General features: G+C 42.1%; 1 protein-coding gene across 1 annotated transcript in view; it reads right to left on the bottom strand.

Annotated features, from left to right (window-relative positions):
- Nucleotides 1–17,976, bottom strand: part of RBL1 (RB transcriptional corepressor like 1) — a gene marked incomplete at its 5' end in the record, with an annotated part of 76,384 nt that overhangs the window by 15,415 nt on the left and 42,993 nt on the right. Inside the window, 5 exons of the mRNA XM_080684193.1 lie at nucleotides 297–387; nucleotides 3,363–3,434; nucleotides 4,862–5,038; nucleotides 13,652–13,863; nucleotides 14,631–14,897. Coding sequence (XP_080540319.1) covers nucleotides 297–387; nucleotides 3,363–3,434; nucleotides 4,862–5,038; nucleotides 13,652–13,863; nucleotides 14,631–14,897 — 819 coding nt within the window. The remainder of the gene's footprint in view (nucleotides 1–296; nucleotides 388–3,362; nucleotides 3,435–4,861; nucleotides 5,039–13,651; nucleotides 13,864–14,630; nucleotides 14,898–17,976) is intronic.

The following is a 17,976-nucleotide window of genomic DNA, read 5'->3' as shown; positions in this document are numbered from 1 at the left end:
TAAAAATATATTAAAAAAATAAATAAAAATTTAAATGCCTTTAATTAATATATATGGACTAGAAAACTTCTAAAACACAATGAATACAGGACAAATTAATGGTCTCAATACACAACCTCTTAGAAGAAGACACCTGACTCATACTTATCATAAACTTATTTATATATCTTCCCAAAATACATATGCATTATCTATCCCACCTATATCATTGAATCCATGCTGTCTGGCATTCGCTATATTATGTACAATGTAATCAAAGATATATTACATATAGAATGTTAAATTGGGCAACTTACCACAATCCGTCATTTCAAAATCACCATTTACTTTTTTATTATAAGCCACAATTTCTCTTGGAATACTTTTCAACAGTACACTTCTATAGACCTATAGGTCAGAGGGGAAGAAAAGGTCTGCTAAGTCACAAAAAGGCACAGGTTAAGACAAACCAAAATAAGAACAACAAAATACCAAGCCAATTAAAAAGTATTTGTCTGTATGGGTGATCATCAAGAGCAAGATGTTATTAGCCTGATAAATGCAGGTTATGACAAACATCTTAGAAGAGGGAATACTGAAGCAGATTCTAAGCCTACATCTAAAATATGCCCTTGTAGGAGTTTACAATGTAAATAGAAGAGTTAGGTACATAAATAGCAACTAAACACTGATGAGCACGTTTTGCCAAATAAAAGTAACTTCAAAGATCTGAACTTGTTCCTCCTCCTTTTTAACTCCTTACCTGAACCAATTTGCTCTCATTGTGGCTTGTTTTCCTGCTCCCATCCCATTCCCATCTCCTTTCAGATGGACACATGAAAATTTGTTCCGTTCCTGCCCCAAAACTCTTTCCTACCTCCAACATAGCTGATAGGCATGATCCATTTCCCCCTCGTCCCATGGGGACTAGTATTTAGAAGACATTTAGGGAACTCTGGCTTGGCTCATTTTGACACACAGTAAGTTTATCTTAGTGATCTTTAAAGACAATCTGGACCTCTTTTGGCTCTGTTCCTGAGGGATTTTTCTGAAGAGGCCCAGAAAAGCTTAGCCTGTCATAGTATATAACAAACACTTGTACTTGGCTCTTCTAATATCTGTAAATCACTCACCCTTTTGGGGACTTAAGAAGTGAAACTACTGGTGGGGCTCTCCTAGAAGGGGGTGTCACTACTAGTACTCCTGCCTGAGATATCTGAGCCACCACCTTTCTTTTTCAGATGGCAGATCATGGGGGCCAGAGAAGAGGCCATTAGGCTCCCTTAGAGCAGAGCAACTAAGCTCTTGAATGGCTTTAAGGTAAACCAACCCTGTGTTCTCAGCTACAATAACAACAATAATAAGTATCTAACAGTCATTAATGCTCACTATGTGCCAGGCCACTACACTAACATTTTATATTTCCACTAGAGGCCAGGTGCATGAAATTCGTGCACTGGGGAGAGAGGGAGTCCCCCGGCCTGGCCTGTGCCCTCTCACAGTGCAGGAGCCCCACGATTGATCGCCCCAAAGAGATAGGCCCCGCCCACCCACCTAGGGCTCCTCGATGGATTGCCCAAAGAGATAGGCTGGAGTCTTGGGACCTGCCTATGCGCCACGCACGCAGCATCAAGCCCCTGCCCACACTCACACGCCCGCTGCACACACAGCCTCTTGGTGATCGCTCGTTACGGTGTGAGGGCGTCATGGCTGGGGGTGTCACAACACATAGGCTTTTATTAATAGGATGACTGAAAAGTTGTACAGGATTCTCACCCATGGCTATTATAACATTATCAGAGATGCTTAACATCTATTCAAACATACAAACATTAAGATTCTTAGCAGATAGAAAAAGAAGCTGAATTTAAATAAATCCTCAACACTGAATTTAAACATCATCAGAGATTCAAATCTCATACAATTAAAGAATATATATATTTTTTTCACTAAATATTCTAGTGAAAAATGTCCCCACTTAACAGATTAACAAATGGAATGAGATCATGTGAGAAGTATCCTATCTAATAAAAGAGTAATATGCAAGATGAACATACATCCGCCACACCAATAAGCCACGCCCACCAGCCAATCAGAAGCAAATATGCAAATAAACCCAACCAAGATGGCTACGGCCACAGAGAGCAGGAGGGAGGCTTGGGATTCCCCAGCAATGGAGGAAGCCAAGCTTTCTGTCTGCCCTTGCCGGCCCAGGCCTCCACTCAATGCTACAAAGTTTCAATGATAGAAGATAAATAAATCCCAACAGAAATGGCTGCCGCCACGGAGCAAGCAGAAGGCTTGGCTCCGCTCCAGGCCACAAAGTTTCAATTGTAGAAGATAAATAAATCCCAGATACCAGGGCCTCTGCTTGGGTCGCTGGGGGGCGTGGCCGGCCTGCAAACCACCACAGGCTCCTCGCCCAGGCCACCCCACGCCCCAAGGGAACACCCACCCTGATCCGGGACATCCTTCAGGGCAAACCAGCTGGTCCCCACCCATGCACCAGGCCACTATCCTATCTAATCAAAGAATAATATGCAAATTGACCATCCCTCCAACACACAAGATGGCTGCCCCATGTGGTCAAAGATGACTGCCCCCATGTGGACACAAGATGGCCACCTCAAGATGGCCAGCAGGGGAGGGAAGTTGGGAGGGACCAAGCCTGCAAAGGAGGGCAGTTGGGGGCAATCAAGCCTACAGAAGAGGGCAGTTAGGAGTGACCAGGCCGGCAGAGGAGGGAAGTTAGGGGCGACCGGGCCTGAAGGGAAGGGCAGTTGGGGGAGACCCAGGCCTGCAGGGGAGAGCTGTTTGGGGGGACCAGGCCTGCAGGGGAGGGCAGTTAGGGGTGACCAGGCCTGTAGGGGAGGGCAGTTAGGGGCAAACAGGCTGGCAGTGGAGCAGTTAGGCATCAATCAGGCTGGCAGGGAAGTGGTTAGGGGGTGATCAGGCTGGCAGGCAGAAGCGGTTAGGGGCAATCAGGAAGGCAGGCAGGTGAGCAGTTGGGAGCCAGCAGTCCTGGATTTTGAAAGGGATGTCCGACTGCCCGTTTAGGCCCAATCCTGTGAGGATCGGGCCTAAACGGGCAGTCGGACATCCCTCGAGGGGTCCCAGATTGGAGAGGGTACAGGCTGGGCTGAGGGACACCCCCCGTCCCCCGTGCACAAATTTCGTGCACGGGGCCTCTAGTATACAAATATATGCATGAGTCAGGATTTCCCGGCTTCTACAAAACTGTCTCTTGAATTTAATGATATCCATTTAACCGAAAAACCTAAAATACAGTAAAACTGTAAAAGAAATTTACCTTTTATATGACTTCTCATCAGAAAAATAGTACAAGTCTATTTTTGGACAAGAAGAAAAATAATGTAACTCACGTGACTATTAGCTTGGGGCTGATTCCTATAACTTTTCATTATTTCTTGAAAAGTTCTTTCTTCTTTTGTTACCTAAGGAAAAGAAAAACTGCATTTATCAACTGTCTCTAAAAGAAAAATGGCCCTGAACAAACACTTCAATTATAGACTGGAATTGAGAGCAGTCTTGCAAAAAGCCATTAACCCCAGGCCAGTCAATGACTAAAAACCACTACCGTATATGATTTTTACTACCTTTAAAGTTCAGGCTTTGCGGCCTGTGGGGACTCAGCTTATAGTTTCATTAATCAAAAGCACCAAGATTGCTATGGTATAACTTTACTAAATATAGCCTTTCTTTGTAAAAAGAATGATATAAGAAAACTCAGATCTGTTGAATCCCTTACACTCTCCAGTTTTATTAGTTTTTAAGTATTTAAAAGTAAATTAACTACATACTAAATGATAGAAAATGTCTTGTGGTGATTCACATTAAAAATGAGTGGTTATCATAGGATTAGGCTTTTAATATGTCAGGACAGACTGTATAGTTTCTAATGCTTACACTGAAAAGACACAGTGGTGGCTAAAAGGAAGAAAAGGGATTAGTGATCCATAAAGGAATACCTTCTAGTCTATTTGTTATCAATAAAGTTCACTTAAATTGCTCTTTTCCTCTGTTTTATTGTGCATTAGCACTTAACCTGATCTCCATAATGTTGAGCTAGAAATGGCAAAGCCTGAACTCTGATAGTTCTCTGAAAAACACAAATGATTAGTTAATAACATTTATTAATACCTATTTTGTCAGGCATTGTGAAACAGGTGGCACTAAGGAATTTGAAAACATGTCCTCTGCCTCAAAAAGCTTAAAAATGAGGTCTTAACTACATATGTCTGTTAGGATGGCCAGCGTGGCCAATATGGTCAAGACCAAAGTTACAGATGATTGTTTCAGATACATCAGAAATTTAAAAAACAAGATATGTGATTTCATAACCTAAAACATGATGTAGCAACTAGAAAGTAAAATGTTCTTCAGAGGTGGCACAGTAAGTCACTGGAAAGGAATGTTATAGAAGCTATTTTACACTAAATTATGAATCAGGAGATCGTAGGTTGCTATTTATTACGTAACTTTGCTCAGCTCTGGGCCTCAGTTATTCACCTATAAGGTAAAGATCATGTTACCTTAATGTAGCAGATTACAGGTATCACAGGGGTGGGCATGAAAATGGTGTTGCCACATTAACAATGGGAAGAACTATTTTACTACAAATAGTCTCTAAGACCTTTCCCAACTTCTTTACAGCCAATGTATACTTATGAAGTGGGAAGGCTGATTATTATAAAACTAAATGGAGAATCCAGAGAATAGATATAGTAGCTGGAATTTACTACTTAATCAATGATGATGGAAACTGTTAGCTTATAGCACTTAAGGTAAACCAAGAATCAAGTTCAACAGAGTTTCACCTCATGCATCTAAGGCCAAGAACTCGCCCCAATGTATACATTACCTTTGCCATGATGTAAAAGGCACAAAGGAGGAGCTGATCCAAATGTCTGTCTTTCATTAGGTCAGGGCAGTGAACTAAAGTAAATTCAAAACACGTCCATATCTTCCTTCGTAATTCATTTGAAACATCCAGTTTTAAACATAAATCACGTAAGCGTACACTTGCCAAATGATAGACCTAAGAGGGAAGGTAGCACATTGATACAAAAAAACAAGTGAAAATAATGTCTTAAATTTATGTCTTACCATGAACATGGGCTTCCATGTCAAGATTAATAAGTACCTAGGCAATTGATACCTTAAATTATAGAAAATTTCTGTTCTATAGTACTAGTTCACTGCTATGGCAGAAGGATATAGATGAAAACAAAATCCTCTTTAAGAAACTACCTTTAAAATTATTATTATTATCATAAGATGGCAACCACCCTACTTTATTTTTTATTTAAATAATTTTTCAAATTTTTTATTGATTTTTAAAGAGAGGAAGGGAGAGGGAGGTAGGAAGGAGGGAGAGGGAGAGAGAGAGAGAGAGAGAGAAACATCGATGTGAGAATGAAATATCTACCAGCTGCCTCCTGCATGCCCCCACCAGGGATTAAGCCCATAACCCAGGCATGTGCCCTGAGCAGCAATTGAACTGGCAACCTTTTGGTGCACTGGGCAATGCCCAACCAATTGAGCCTCATCAACCAGGGCACCCTGACAATTATTTTTGAAAAGATGTCTTCTACTGCTTTATGCTGCCATCTATAAAGAAACACTACAATGCAGAATTTACCTGCATTACAAGCATTATCCTATCTAATAAAAGAGTAATATGCAAATTAACCATCACTCTGCTACACACAAGCCACGCCCACCAGCCAATCAGGAGCAAATATGCAAATAAACCCAACCAAGATGGTTATGGCCAGAGAGAGCAGGAGGGAGGCTTGGGTTTCCCCGGCAATGGAGGAAGCCAAGCTTTCCACCTGCCCTTGCTGGCCTAGGCCTCCACTCAAGGCTACAAAGTTTCAATGATAGAAGATAAATAAATCCCAACAGAAATGGCTGCCGCCACGGAGCAAGCAGAAGGCTTGGCTCCACTCCAAGCTACAAAGTTTCAATAGTAGAAGATAAATAAACCCCAGATACCAGGGCCTCTGCTTGGGTTGCCAGGGGGCATGGCCGGCCTGCACACCACCACAGGCCCCTCGCCCCACGCCCCAAGGGAACCCACACCCTGATCCGGGACACCCTTCAGGGCAAACCAGCTGGCCCCCACCTGTGCACCAGGCCTCTATCCTATCTAATAAAAGGGTAATATGCAGATTGACCATCACTCCAACACACAAGATGGCTGCTCCCATGTGATCAAAGATGACTGCCCCCATGTGGACACAAGATGGCCACCACAAGATGGCCAGCAGGGGAGGGCAGTTGGGAGGAACCAGGCCTTCAAGGGAGGGCAGTTGTGGGCGATCAGGCCAGCAGGGGAGGGCAGTTGGGGGGGACCAGGCCTGCAGGGGAGGGCAGTTAGGGGTGACCAGGACTGCACGGGAGGGCAGTTGGGGGGCCCCAGGCCTGCAGGGGAGAGCAGTTGGGGGGACCAGGCCTGCAGGGGAGGGCAGTTAGGGGTGACCAGGCCTGCAGGAGAGGGCAGTTAGGGGCAAACAGGCTGGCAGGGGAGCAGTTAGGCATCAATCAGGCTGGCAGGGGAGTGGTTAGGGGTGATCAGGCTGGCAGGCAGAAGCAGTTAGGGGCAATCAGGAAGGCAGGCAGGCTAGCAGTTGGGAGCCAGCAGTCCTGGATTGTGAGAGGGATGTCCGACTGCCTGTTTAGGCCCGATCCTACCGGGATTGGGCTTAAACGGGCAGTCGAACATCCCTCAAGTGGTCCCAGATTAAAGAGGGTGCAGGCTGGGCTGAGGGACACCCCCCCCCACCCCGTGCACGAATTTCGTGCACTGGGCCTCTAGTGAATACATAATTTTTCAAGTGTTCAGAAGTCTCTGTTTTTTTTTTGGTTCAGGTAGAAAACCTTAAATGTCAGAAAGTAAAGAACTAAAATCAATGTTTGACCTAAAAAATGAGTCAGAAAGCAAAACCATTTAAAGAATTTCCCATATAATCTACATTGTTTTTATGAACACATGAAAGAAATGTTAAATGAGAAAACTTTTTCCTTTTTGTTATTTTTTAAATATGTCAGAGTAAATTCAGTGCAATGCTCTGAACCTTTTAATTATATATATATACGTATACACACACACACACACACACATACAGTCATTATATGAATTGACACTAATGCAAATGACCAGAAGACCTTGCAAGATTCTAAAATGGTTTCTAATAACCTTAGAAGCATTATGTTTTATTATTTTAAGAATTGGTAACCCTGCTGTGTTATTCCTAAACCAGACTATTCTGTTTGAAGTAAATTTTTAAATTTAAATGTTCATGAAAAAGAGTAAGGCATCACTTACCCACAATAAACTCCAATCTAAAACAACGTAACACAATGGAATTTGAGTAAATTCCAGAGGATGATCAACTGCTTATCCTATATAATAAAGAGGTAATATGCAAATTGACCATCACTCCAACACACAAGATGGCCCCCCCATGTGGACACAAGATGGCCACCACAAGATGGCCAGCAGGGGAGGGCAGTTGGGGGCAATCAGGCCTGCAGGGGATGGCAGTTAGGGGTGACCCGGTCAGCAGAGAAGGGCAGTTGGGGGCGACCAGGCCTGCAGGGGAGGACAGTTGGGGGGGGCCCAGGCCTGCAGGGGAGGACAGTTGGGGGGGACTGGTCTGCAGGGCAGTTGGGGAGAACCAGGCCAGCAGGGGAGAGCAGTTAGGGGCGACCAGGCCAGCAGGGGAAGGCAGTTGGGGGAGGGGGACAAGGCCTATAGGGGAGGGCAGTTGGGGGTGACCAGCCTGGCAGGGGAGGGTAGTTAGGGGCAATCGGGCTGGCAGGGGAGGGCAGATAGGGGCAATCGGGTCGGAAGGGGAGGGCAGTTAGGGGCGACCAGGCTTGCAAGGGAGGGAAGTTAGAAGTGACTGGGCCAGCAGGGGAGGGCAGTTGGAGATGACCAGGCCTACAGGAGAGGACAGTTAGGGCCGACCAGGCTGGCAGGGGAGGGCAGTTAGGGGTGACCAGGCCAGCAGGGGAGGGCAGTTGGGGGCCACCAGGCCTACAGGGGAGGGCAATTAAGGGTGACCAGGCTGGCAGGGGAGGGCAGTTAGGGGCAATCGGGCCGGCAGGGGAGCAGTTAGGCGTCAATCAGGCTGGCAGCGGAGTGGTTAGGGGGTGATCAGGCTGGCAGGCAGAAGCGGTTAGGGGCAATCAGGAAGGCAGGCAGCCGAGCAGTTGGGAGCCAGCAGTCCTGGATTGTGAGAGGGATGTCTCTCGAGGGGTCCCAGATTGGAGAGGGTGCAGGCTGGGCTAAGGGACACACATACCCCTTGTGCACGAATTTTGTGCACCGGGCCTCTAGTGTAATATAAAAAGTTACATAAGAACACAAGCTGACAGAAAACATTAAGTTATATCAGGAAAGTAAATCAAACCATATGAATATGAGTCCAAACGCAACTCACCAGATCATAACGTTCTCTTAAGAGGTCAAATATGTTGCTGTTGTTTTTTTTAATCCTCACCCGAGGATATTTTTCCATTGATTTTTAGAGAGAGTGAAAGACAGAGGAAAAGGCAGAGAGAAATATCAATGAGAGAGAAACACATCGATTGGTTGCCTCCTGCATGTGCCCTGACCAGGGCCCAGGCTGAGGAGGAGACTGCAACCAAGTTATGTGCCCTTTTCTGGAATCACACCTGGGACCCTTTGGTCCGCAGGATGACACTCTATCCACTAAGCCAAACTGGCTAGGGCTCAAATATGTTTTTTAAAAAGAATAAAGGTACATTACCTGATACCAATGTTACACAAAGACACCATAAGAAAAGAAAACTACAGACCAATATCTCTTTGAATGGTAACATGAAAATCCTTAACAAAATACTGGCAAACTGAATATAACAGTATACACTAAAAGGATCTTACACTATGACCATGTAGGATTTATTCCTGGAATATAAGGATAGTTTAAAACATGAAAATCAGTGTAATATACTATATTACTAGAATGAAGAAAAACAGAAAAAGCCTTTGACAACATTTAACACCCGTGTGTTATAAAAACACTCAACGGCCAAAACTGGTTTGGCTCAGTGGATAGAGCATCGGCCTGCGGACTGAAGGGTCCCGGGTTCGATTCCAGTCAAGGGCATGTACCTTGGTTGCGGGCACATCCCCAGTGGGAGGTGTGCAGGAGGCAGCTGATAGATGTTTCTCTCTCATGGATGTTTCTAGCTCTCTATCCCTCTCCCTTCCTCTCTGTAAAATATCAATAAAATATATTTAAAACAAAACAAAACAACACTCAACAAACAAGGAATAGAAGAAAACATAATAAATACCATATAGGTATGAAATGCCATATATGAAAAATCTACTGCTAATATACTCAAAGTGAAACAATGAAAGCTTTTCCTCTACGAAACAAGACAAGGATACCCTATTTCAGCACTTCTATTCAACAAGTATGGAAGTTCTAGTCAGAGCAATTAAGCAAGAAAAAGAAATAAAAGGCATCCAAATTGGAAAAGAAGTGAAGTCACCTCCATTTACATGACTTTATGTGTAGAAAACTGGAAAACCTTTAAAAAGTCCATTAAAAAATTATTAGAAAAAAATAAAGTCAGCCCTAGCTGGTTTGGTTCAGTGAATAGAGCATTAGCCTGTGGACTAAAGGGTCCCGTGTTCAATTCCAGTCAAGGGCACATGCCTGGGCTATGGGCTTGAACTCCAGTAGGGGGCATGCAGGAGGCAGCCAATCAATGATTCTCTTTCATCATTGATATTTCTATCTCTCTCCCTCTCTGAAATCAATAAAAATATATTAAAAATAAATAAATAAATCAGCAAAATTGCATGATACAAAATCAATACACAAAAATCACTTTTATTCCTACATCACTAGCAATGAACAACCCAAAAAATGGAATTAAGAAAATGATTCCATTTATAATAGCATGAAAAAGAATAAAATAAACTTAACCAAGTAGGCAAAAGACTTATACACTGAAAACTACAAAACATTACTAAAAGATATAAAAGAAACATAAATAAATGGAAAAGCATCCCACATTCATGGATGGAAGACTTAACATTGTTAAGATGTTAATACTACTCAAAGCAATCTACAGATTCAATGCAACCCCTATGAAAACCCCAATGATGTTTTTTGCAATAATAGAAAAATCCACCCTAAAATTCATGGAATCTCAAGTTACTGAAACGCCAAATAATCTTGAAAAAAGAAAAAGAAAAAAGGAAGAACAAAGTTGGAGGGCTCACATTTCCTAATTTTAAAACTTTTCTAATGTCAAATAATCTTGAAAAAGAAGAACAAATTTGAAGGTCTCACATTTCCTGATTTCAAAACTTCCCTGATTTCAAATAATCTTGAAAAAGAAAAACAAAGTTGGAGGTCTCACATTTCCTGATTTCAAAACTTGCCTGATTTTTAATAAACTTGAAAAAGAAAAACAAAGGTGGAGGTCTCACATTTCCTGATTTCATAAATTACTATGAAGTTAAAATAATTAAATGTATGGTACTGACATAAAACAGACATAAAGAGGTCAATAAACAGAATAGCCCCGAAATATATTTGAATGAGCACTGACAAGGGTGCAAGATCATTCAATGGGGGAAAGAACAGTCTTTTCAACGAATGGTGTTGAGAAAACTGGATATCCACATGCAAAAGAATGAAAAGGAATCCTTACCATACACCATATACAAAATTAACTTAAAATGGATCAAATACCTAAATAAAATTGCTAAAACTATAAAACTGCTAGAAGAAAATAGGGGGGAAACTTCATGATTTAGAAATGGGCAATAATTTCTTGAATATGACACCAAAAACAGAAGACAACAAAACAGATAAATTGGACTTCATCAAAATAAAAAACTTTTGTGCACCAAAGTACCTGGCCAACATAGTGAAAAGGCAACCTACAGAATGGGAAAACATATTTGCAAACCATCAATGGGGGATTATTACTCAGAATATATAAAGAACTTCTATAAGTCAACAACAAAAATTTCAAATGAAAAATGGGCAAAGGGCCTTAGCCAGTTTGGTTCAGTGGATAGAGCGTTGGGACTGAAGGGTCGTGGGTTTGATTAGGGTCAAGGGCATGTACCTGTGTTGCAGGCTCGATCCTTGGCCCAGGTTGGGTGTGTATGCAGGATGCAACCAATTGTTGTGTCTCTCTCATATCAATATATTTTTCTCTCTCTCTCACCCTCCTTTCCACTCTCTAAAAATCAATGGAAAAATATCCTTTGGTGAGGATTAACAAAAAAATAAAAATAAAAAAATAAGAGGGGGGGGCAGGCAATGGACTTGAATAGACATTTCTCTAAAAAAAGATATACAGAGACAATAAGGACATGAAAAGATGCTCAACACCACTAATCACCAGGGAAACACAAATAAAAACTACTGTGATTTATACTCATTAAAATCGCTATTAAAAACCCTGAAAATAAGTGTTGGCAAGAATGTGGAGAACTTAGAATCCTTGTGTAATGTGGCAGGAATATAAAATGGCGCAGTAACTATGGAAAATAATATGGCATTTCCTCAAAAAATTAAATTTAGAATTATTATTCCACTCTTGGGTATATATCCAGAACTGAAAGCAGAGATTTAAATAGGTATTTGTACACCAATGTTCACAGTAGTGTTATTTACAATATTCAAAAGGTAGAAACAACCAAAATGTCAAGCATATATGAATGGATAAATAAAATATTATATTAGGTATGTATATATATAAAATGGAATATTATTTAGTCTTAAAAAGGCAGGGAATTCTGACACATGTACAACATGGATGAACCTTGAAGACATTATGCTAAGTGAAATGAGCCTGTCACAAAAGGACATATTGTATGATTCCACTTATATGAGGTACCCAGAGTAGTCAAATTCACAAAGACAGAAAGTAGAATGGTGGTTACCAGGGTCTGGTGGGGGCGCAGGGAGAGAAAGAGGAATGGGAATTACTGTTTAATGGATACAGAATTTCAGGTCAAGAAGATAAAAATGTTCTGGAGATGGATGGTGGTGAAAGTGGCACAACAATGTAAATGTACTCTTAACGACACTTAAAAATAGTTAAAATCATAAATTTTATGTTATATACTAGAGGCCCGGTGCACGAAAATCGTGCATGGGGGGAGGGGTGTCCCTCAGCCCAGACTGTACCCTCTCCAATCTGGAAACCCTCGAAGGATGTTCGACTGCCTGTTTAGGAAAATAATATTCCACCAGGATCGGGCCTAAACGGAAAGACGGACATCCCTCTCACAATCCAGGACTGCTGGCTCCCAACCGCTTGCCTGCCTGCCTTCCTGATTGCCCCTAACCGCTTCTGCCTGCCAGCCTGATCACCCCCTAACCACTCCCCTGCCGGCCCGATCGGCACCTAACTGCTCCCCTGCCGGCTGGGTGACCCCTAACTATCCTCCCTTGCCAGCCTGGTTGCCCCCAACTGCCCTCCCCTGCCGGCCCGGTTACCCCTAGCTGCCCTACCCTGCCAGCCTGGTCGCCCCAACTGTCCTCCCCTGCCGGCCTGGTCTGCCCCAACTGCCCTCCTCTGCAGGCCTGGTCCCGCCAAACTGCCCTCCCCTGAAGGCCTGGTCCCGCCAAACTGCCCTCCTCTGCAAACCTGGTCCCCCAACTTCCCTCCACTGCAGGCCTGGTCCCCCCCAACTGCCCTCCCCTGCAGGCCTGGTCCCCCCCAACTGCCCTCCCCTGCAGGCCTGGTCCCCCGCAAATGCTCTCTCCTGCAGGCCCGGTCGCCCCCAACTGCCCTCCCCTGCAGGCCTGATCACCCCCAACTGCCCTCCCTTGCATGCCTGGTCCCTCCCAACTGTCCTCCCGTGCTGGCCATCTTGTGTCCACATGGGGCAGCCATCTTTGACCACATGGGGGCGGCCATCTTGTGTGTTGGAGTGACGGTCAATTTGCATATTACTCTTTTATTAGATAGGAGATTATATCTCTTTTATATATATAATCTCCTATCTAATAAGAGTGTGTGTGTGTGTGTGTGTGTGTGTATATTTTACCACACACACAAAAAAGAAAGCTAAAGCTGCTGTGTTATTCAATCTTTCTTGCATTGATTAAACAAGATCTTTTTTATTTTTTAAATATAGTTTTATTGATTTCAGAAAGGAAGGGAAAGGGAGAGATAGAAATATCAATGATGAGAGAGAATCCTTGATCAGCTGCCTCCTTCACACCCACTACTGGAGATCAAGCCCACAACCAGGACATGTGTCCTTGACCGGAATCGAACCTGGGACCCTTTAGTCCGCAGGCTGACGCCCTATCCACTGAGCCAAACTGGCTAGGGCTATTTTTATTTAAAAAAAAAAAAAAAAAATATATATATATATATATATATATTTTTTTTTTTTTAAATTGATTTCAGAGAGAAAGGGAGAGGGAGAGAGAGAAACATCAATGATGAGAGAGAGTCATTGATCAGCTGCCTCCTGCACGCTCCATACCAGGGATCGAGCCTGCAACCCAGGCATATGCTCTGACTGGGAATGGAACCATGACCTCCTGGTTCATAGGTCAATGCTCAACCACAGAGCCATGCCGGTTGGGCTAAACAAGATCTTTTTAGATGCTATAAAAACACATACCTTTCTATAAAACAGTGCTAAGGACCCAGTTCTCTTTGGTCTGCTTATTCCAGTTGGATGTACCTCTTGTGCTTTAGTCAGATGGGTTTGTTTTGGAGAAGCACCAATTAATGATTGAGCAGTAAGTGATACAGGACTCTCAACTTTGGACTCCTGTGTTGTGTTCATGGAAATTGGTATCAGTGTGATCTCTCCAGCATCATTTGCAATACCTAAGTGTACAATACAAGCAAGAGTTCTTTTTTAGCAAAAGCTGCACATGTTCCAAAAAGTTGTCATTATGTCTACCCATTTATGTGTATAAGCATAGAAATATGTTAGGGGGAAAAAGAAGAAAGCTACAAAATAGTAATTCTAGTCTATAACATTACTTTCTATTTCTGCTCTGTTTTGAGTTGAGACTTTTTAATTAAAAAGAAAATTCTTGCTCAATATACTCATTTGTAAAGCTAAGAAAATGAGTCTTAACTGGAAGAGTAGTAAATTTATAAAATGTGAAAATTAAAAAAAAAATACAGGTTCAAAACAAAAGAAAAGGTGGAGCACAGGATTTTTAGGGCAGTGAAACTATTCTTTATAATACTATTATGGTTGATATGTGTCATTAGATATTTGTCAAAATCCATAGGATATATAATATCAAGTAAACCCTAATATGAACTTTGGACTTGGGATGATGATAACATATCAGTGTAGGTTCATCAACTGTAACAAATGTACTATTCTGGTACAGGAATGTTATGGAGAGAGAGTCTGTGTGAAGGGGAGGGGGCACAGGGTATATGGGAAATCTCTGTACCTTCCACTCAATTTTGCTATAAACCTAAAACTGCTCTAAAAAATCAAAATAAAAAAAGTAGTCTTTAGGTTCAAGAAAAAATACCAGGTTAGCAAGGCTATGTGATCTAATACAGTAAAGACATTTCTTAAATTTTATCCAACTCAGAAAAAATATAAAATAAATTCATTGAAATGTTACCATGCAATGGGATTGTAACTTTATGTCCTGTTGTCCCCGTTACTATGGCTGTGGCCATTGTTAAAAGACTTTGCCCAGGTGAAATTGATATATTTTCAGCAGTAATGCTTGAAGAAGGAGCAATTTTCAATTTTTTCCCTTCTGTTATGATCCTGTCCATAAGCATTTCCTTTGGGGGGTCCTCCCCAAAAAGTCTTCTCTTAGCACTCCCTGCGGCAGGAGAACTGTAGCGTTCATGGACAGAAATTGGAGACAATGGTTGCATATCTAATAAAGAGAAAAATAAATTTATAACAGTTTGATATGTATTTTAAAATAATGAACCAAGTTCATTATGCAGTCATAAAGATGAAGTGGTGGTACATGCTGTAACATAGATATATCTTGATATCTGTCCTTATATCAAGAGTGAGAAAGAGGCCTGAAATAAATCCTTACAATAAAATGTGAAAATGATAGCTCACCCTCTGGTTTCTTGAACCTTGCCTATATTAAAGGAGCAAAATGTTAAGAGTAAAGTAGAAGCTGAGAGGGAGAATGAGGTGACCCCTAAATTTAAGTATTAGTCCCATTAGCTTCTGTCTCCCAATCTTATATAATAAATAACACTTAAGAAGGAAAAATCAGTTATTTGGTTCACAGTTTTGCCTTCACCTCCCATACCCTCACACTTCTAGCAATGCTGTAACTTTAAGGCAATGCTGTAACTTTCTAGCTTAGTAGATACAGAATCATATTTTACTAGTAGCCCTGCACATGAATCCATGCGCCAGTAGCTCTCTGTGGGGCCTGGCCACTCTGCGCTTGCTGCCCAGAGGCCCATCCGCACCCCGGCTAGGCCAGAGGCCCATCCGCGGCTGGGCGATGAAGCAAGCATTCCGCCAAGCTGCTCATGCTGCCCGCTCTCAGCAGCCGCCCTCCACCTCCTGGGACTGGGGGACTCTGGTGGGGCTAAGAGGACTGGGTGCAGCCATCTTGTGGCTATGGGTGCCACCATCTTTGTGGCGGAGTGATGGTTAATTTGCATATTACCCTTTTATTAGACAGGATAAGATGAAGATGAGTTAAGGTGATAAGACTCTGCTTAACGTGACTTAATTTGAGGGTTGATAGTAGTATGTTGATTAAAAAGAAAGTTAGGGTATAAATTATGTCTCTCCACTAGGTGCATCTTTTTCCACATTCTTCCTCACTTCCTCCAATCCATTGTTTCTATACAGGTATATAATATGTTTTTAAAGTAAAAGCTTGTCATTATTTATTTTTACTTTCACTAGGTAATTAGACAGCCATGTAATCTATTTTCAAAATATGCTTAAAAAGTATAAAACTTACCTTTGGCAATAATGAAACTCTCTGTACTACTGAAGGGAATGGGGAAATAGTCATGGCTTAATAAATATCTCTCCATAATCCTGGGGGTTATGAAAGCAGCTCTGACTCCTGTCCTCAGTTAACAAGTGGACAGTTCTATTGTTACTCCTGTTACCCCTTAACAGGACTCTACCTGGATGTCTTACATCTAAGAAATCCCAGCCCTTGAATCTGACTAGGAATTTTCGAAGCTGACATTTCAAAGAAGGACTCATATTATAGACACGAAGTTAGTTGCAAACCCCTTGAAATAATCTTTTCCTTACACAGCACTGGAAAAGCTATAGTGGACACTCAATAAAAATTTAATAATATACTATTAGGTTTTTATTGAGTGTCTGTACAATATAGCTCATATCAAGTCTAGTGGGAGAGAGAGACCTGAAATAGGTCCTTACAACAAAATGTGAAAATGATAGCATACATTGTTGGTTTCTTGAACTTCTGCCTATATTAAAGAAGCCAAGTGTTAGAAGTAAAGTAAAAGTTTTATCTCTCCAGAGTCAAGGCTCAATATTATTGTTTTCTAAGGCTTTCATATTATTTGATTCTCATGCCTAAATCTTTACAAGAAAATAACTTTTTCCTCTAATCATAAAAATAGTGTATGACTTGAACATTCACAGCAGCATTATTCATAACAGCCAACAAGTGGAAAAAATCACAATGTCCATCAACTAATGAATACACAAACAATATCCACACAATAAAACAATATTCAGTCATAAAGATGAAGTGGTGGTACATGTTGTGACATAGATATATCTTGAAAAAATGCTAACTGAAGGAAGCCAATAACAAAGACCACATATTAAACAATTCCATTTATATGAAATGACCGGAATAGGCAAATCCATAGAGACAAAAAGTAGCTCCAAGGGCTTAGGGGAGGAAAAACTGGAGAGTGACTGATATTAGGTATGGGATTTCCTTTGGGGGCAATGAAAACATTCTGGAATTAGATAATGGTATAGTTGTATAGTCTGGTGAATATTCTAAAAACCACTAAATTGTATACTTTTAAAGGGTTAATTTTATGGTATGTGAATTATATTTGTTTGAAAAATTCACTGAAAAAAATTCAAACAATACTAAAAAATGTAATGAAGAAAGTAACACTCACTCAAAAATCCCTACACCTAAAAAGAATCACATTTTAGTGACCATTCTTCATGATTTTCTCAGATCTCTAGCTGGGTGGCAAACACACACACACACACACACACACACTTATATATAATATATATAATAAAAGCCTAAGCGACCGTTAAGGCGGAATGATTGGAACAACCACTTGCTATGATGCACACTGACCACCCGGGGCAGATGCTCAATGCAGGAGCTGCCCCCTGGTGGTCAGTGCGCTCCAACAGGGGAAGCGGCTGCTCAGCCAGAAGCCTCACGGCTGGCAAGCGCAGCGGTGATGGCGGGAGCCTCTCCTGCCCCTGTGGCAGTGTTAAGGAGCAACAAGCCAAGTGGTAAGGATCAAGCAGGTGGGCAGTAAGGAGCGAGGGACCCCGGATTGCGAGACAGACATCCCCTGAGGGGTCCCGGACTGCGAGAGGGCGCAGGCTGGGCTGAAGGACCATTCCTACCCCCCAAGTGCACAAATTTTGTGCACCGGGCCTCTAGTCATAATAAAAGGCCAAAAGTGTCATGACCAAATCAACCAAACGACCGGTCACCATGAAGTGCATGGAACACCTCTCGGTCCCTCCCCTGCAGCCCACAGGCTCCGATCGCAGCAAGGCAGGCGGTTGGGTGGGCGTGGTGAGGCAAGTGTGGGTGGGCGGGGCCTCTAGTATACATATAAATTATAGTCAAAGATACATTCATAGACAGACACACACATACTTCATGCTTTGTATAGTTTCAATATGCAGTTCAACAACAGCCCTAGCAAAACAGTTCAAATTTCAAATTTCAGTTGACAAGGTATATTAACTGTGGGTAACTGTATAAACTAAAAACT

The sequence above is a fragment of the Plecotus auritus genome, assembly GCF_963455305.1.
Source record: "Plecotus auritus genome assembly, chromosome: 8".
NCBI lineage: Eukaryota > Metazoa > Chordata > Mammalia > Chiroptera > Vespertilionidae > Plecotus > Plecotus auritus.
This window is presented reverse-complemented; position numbering and strand designations above follow the sequence as displayed.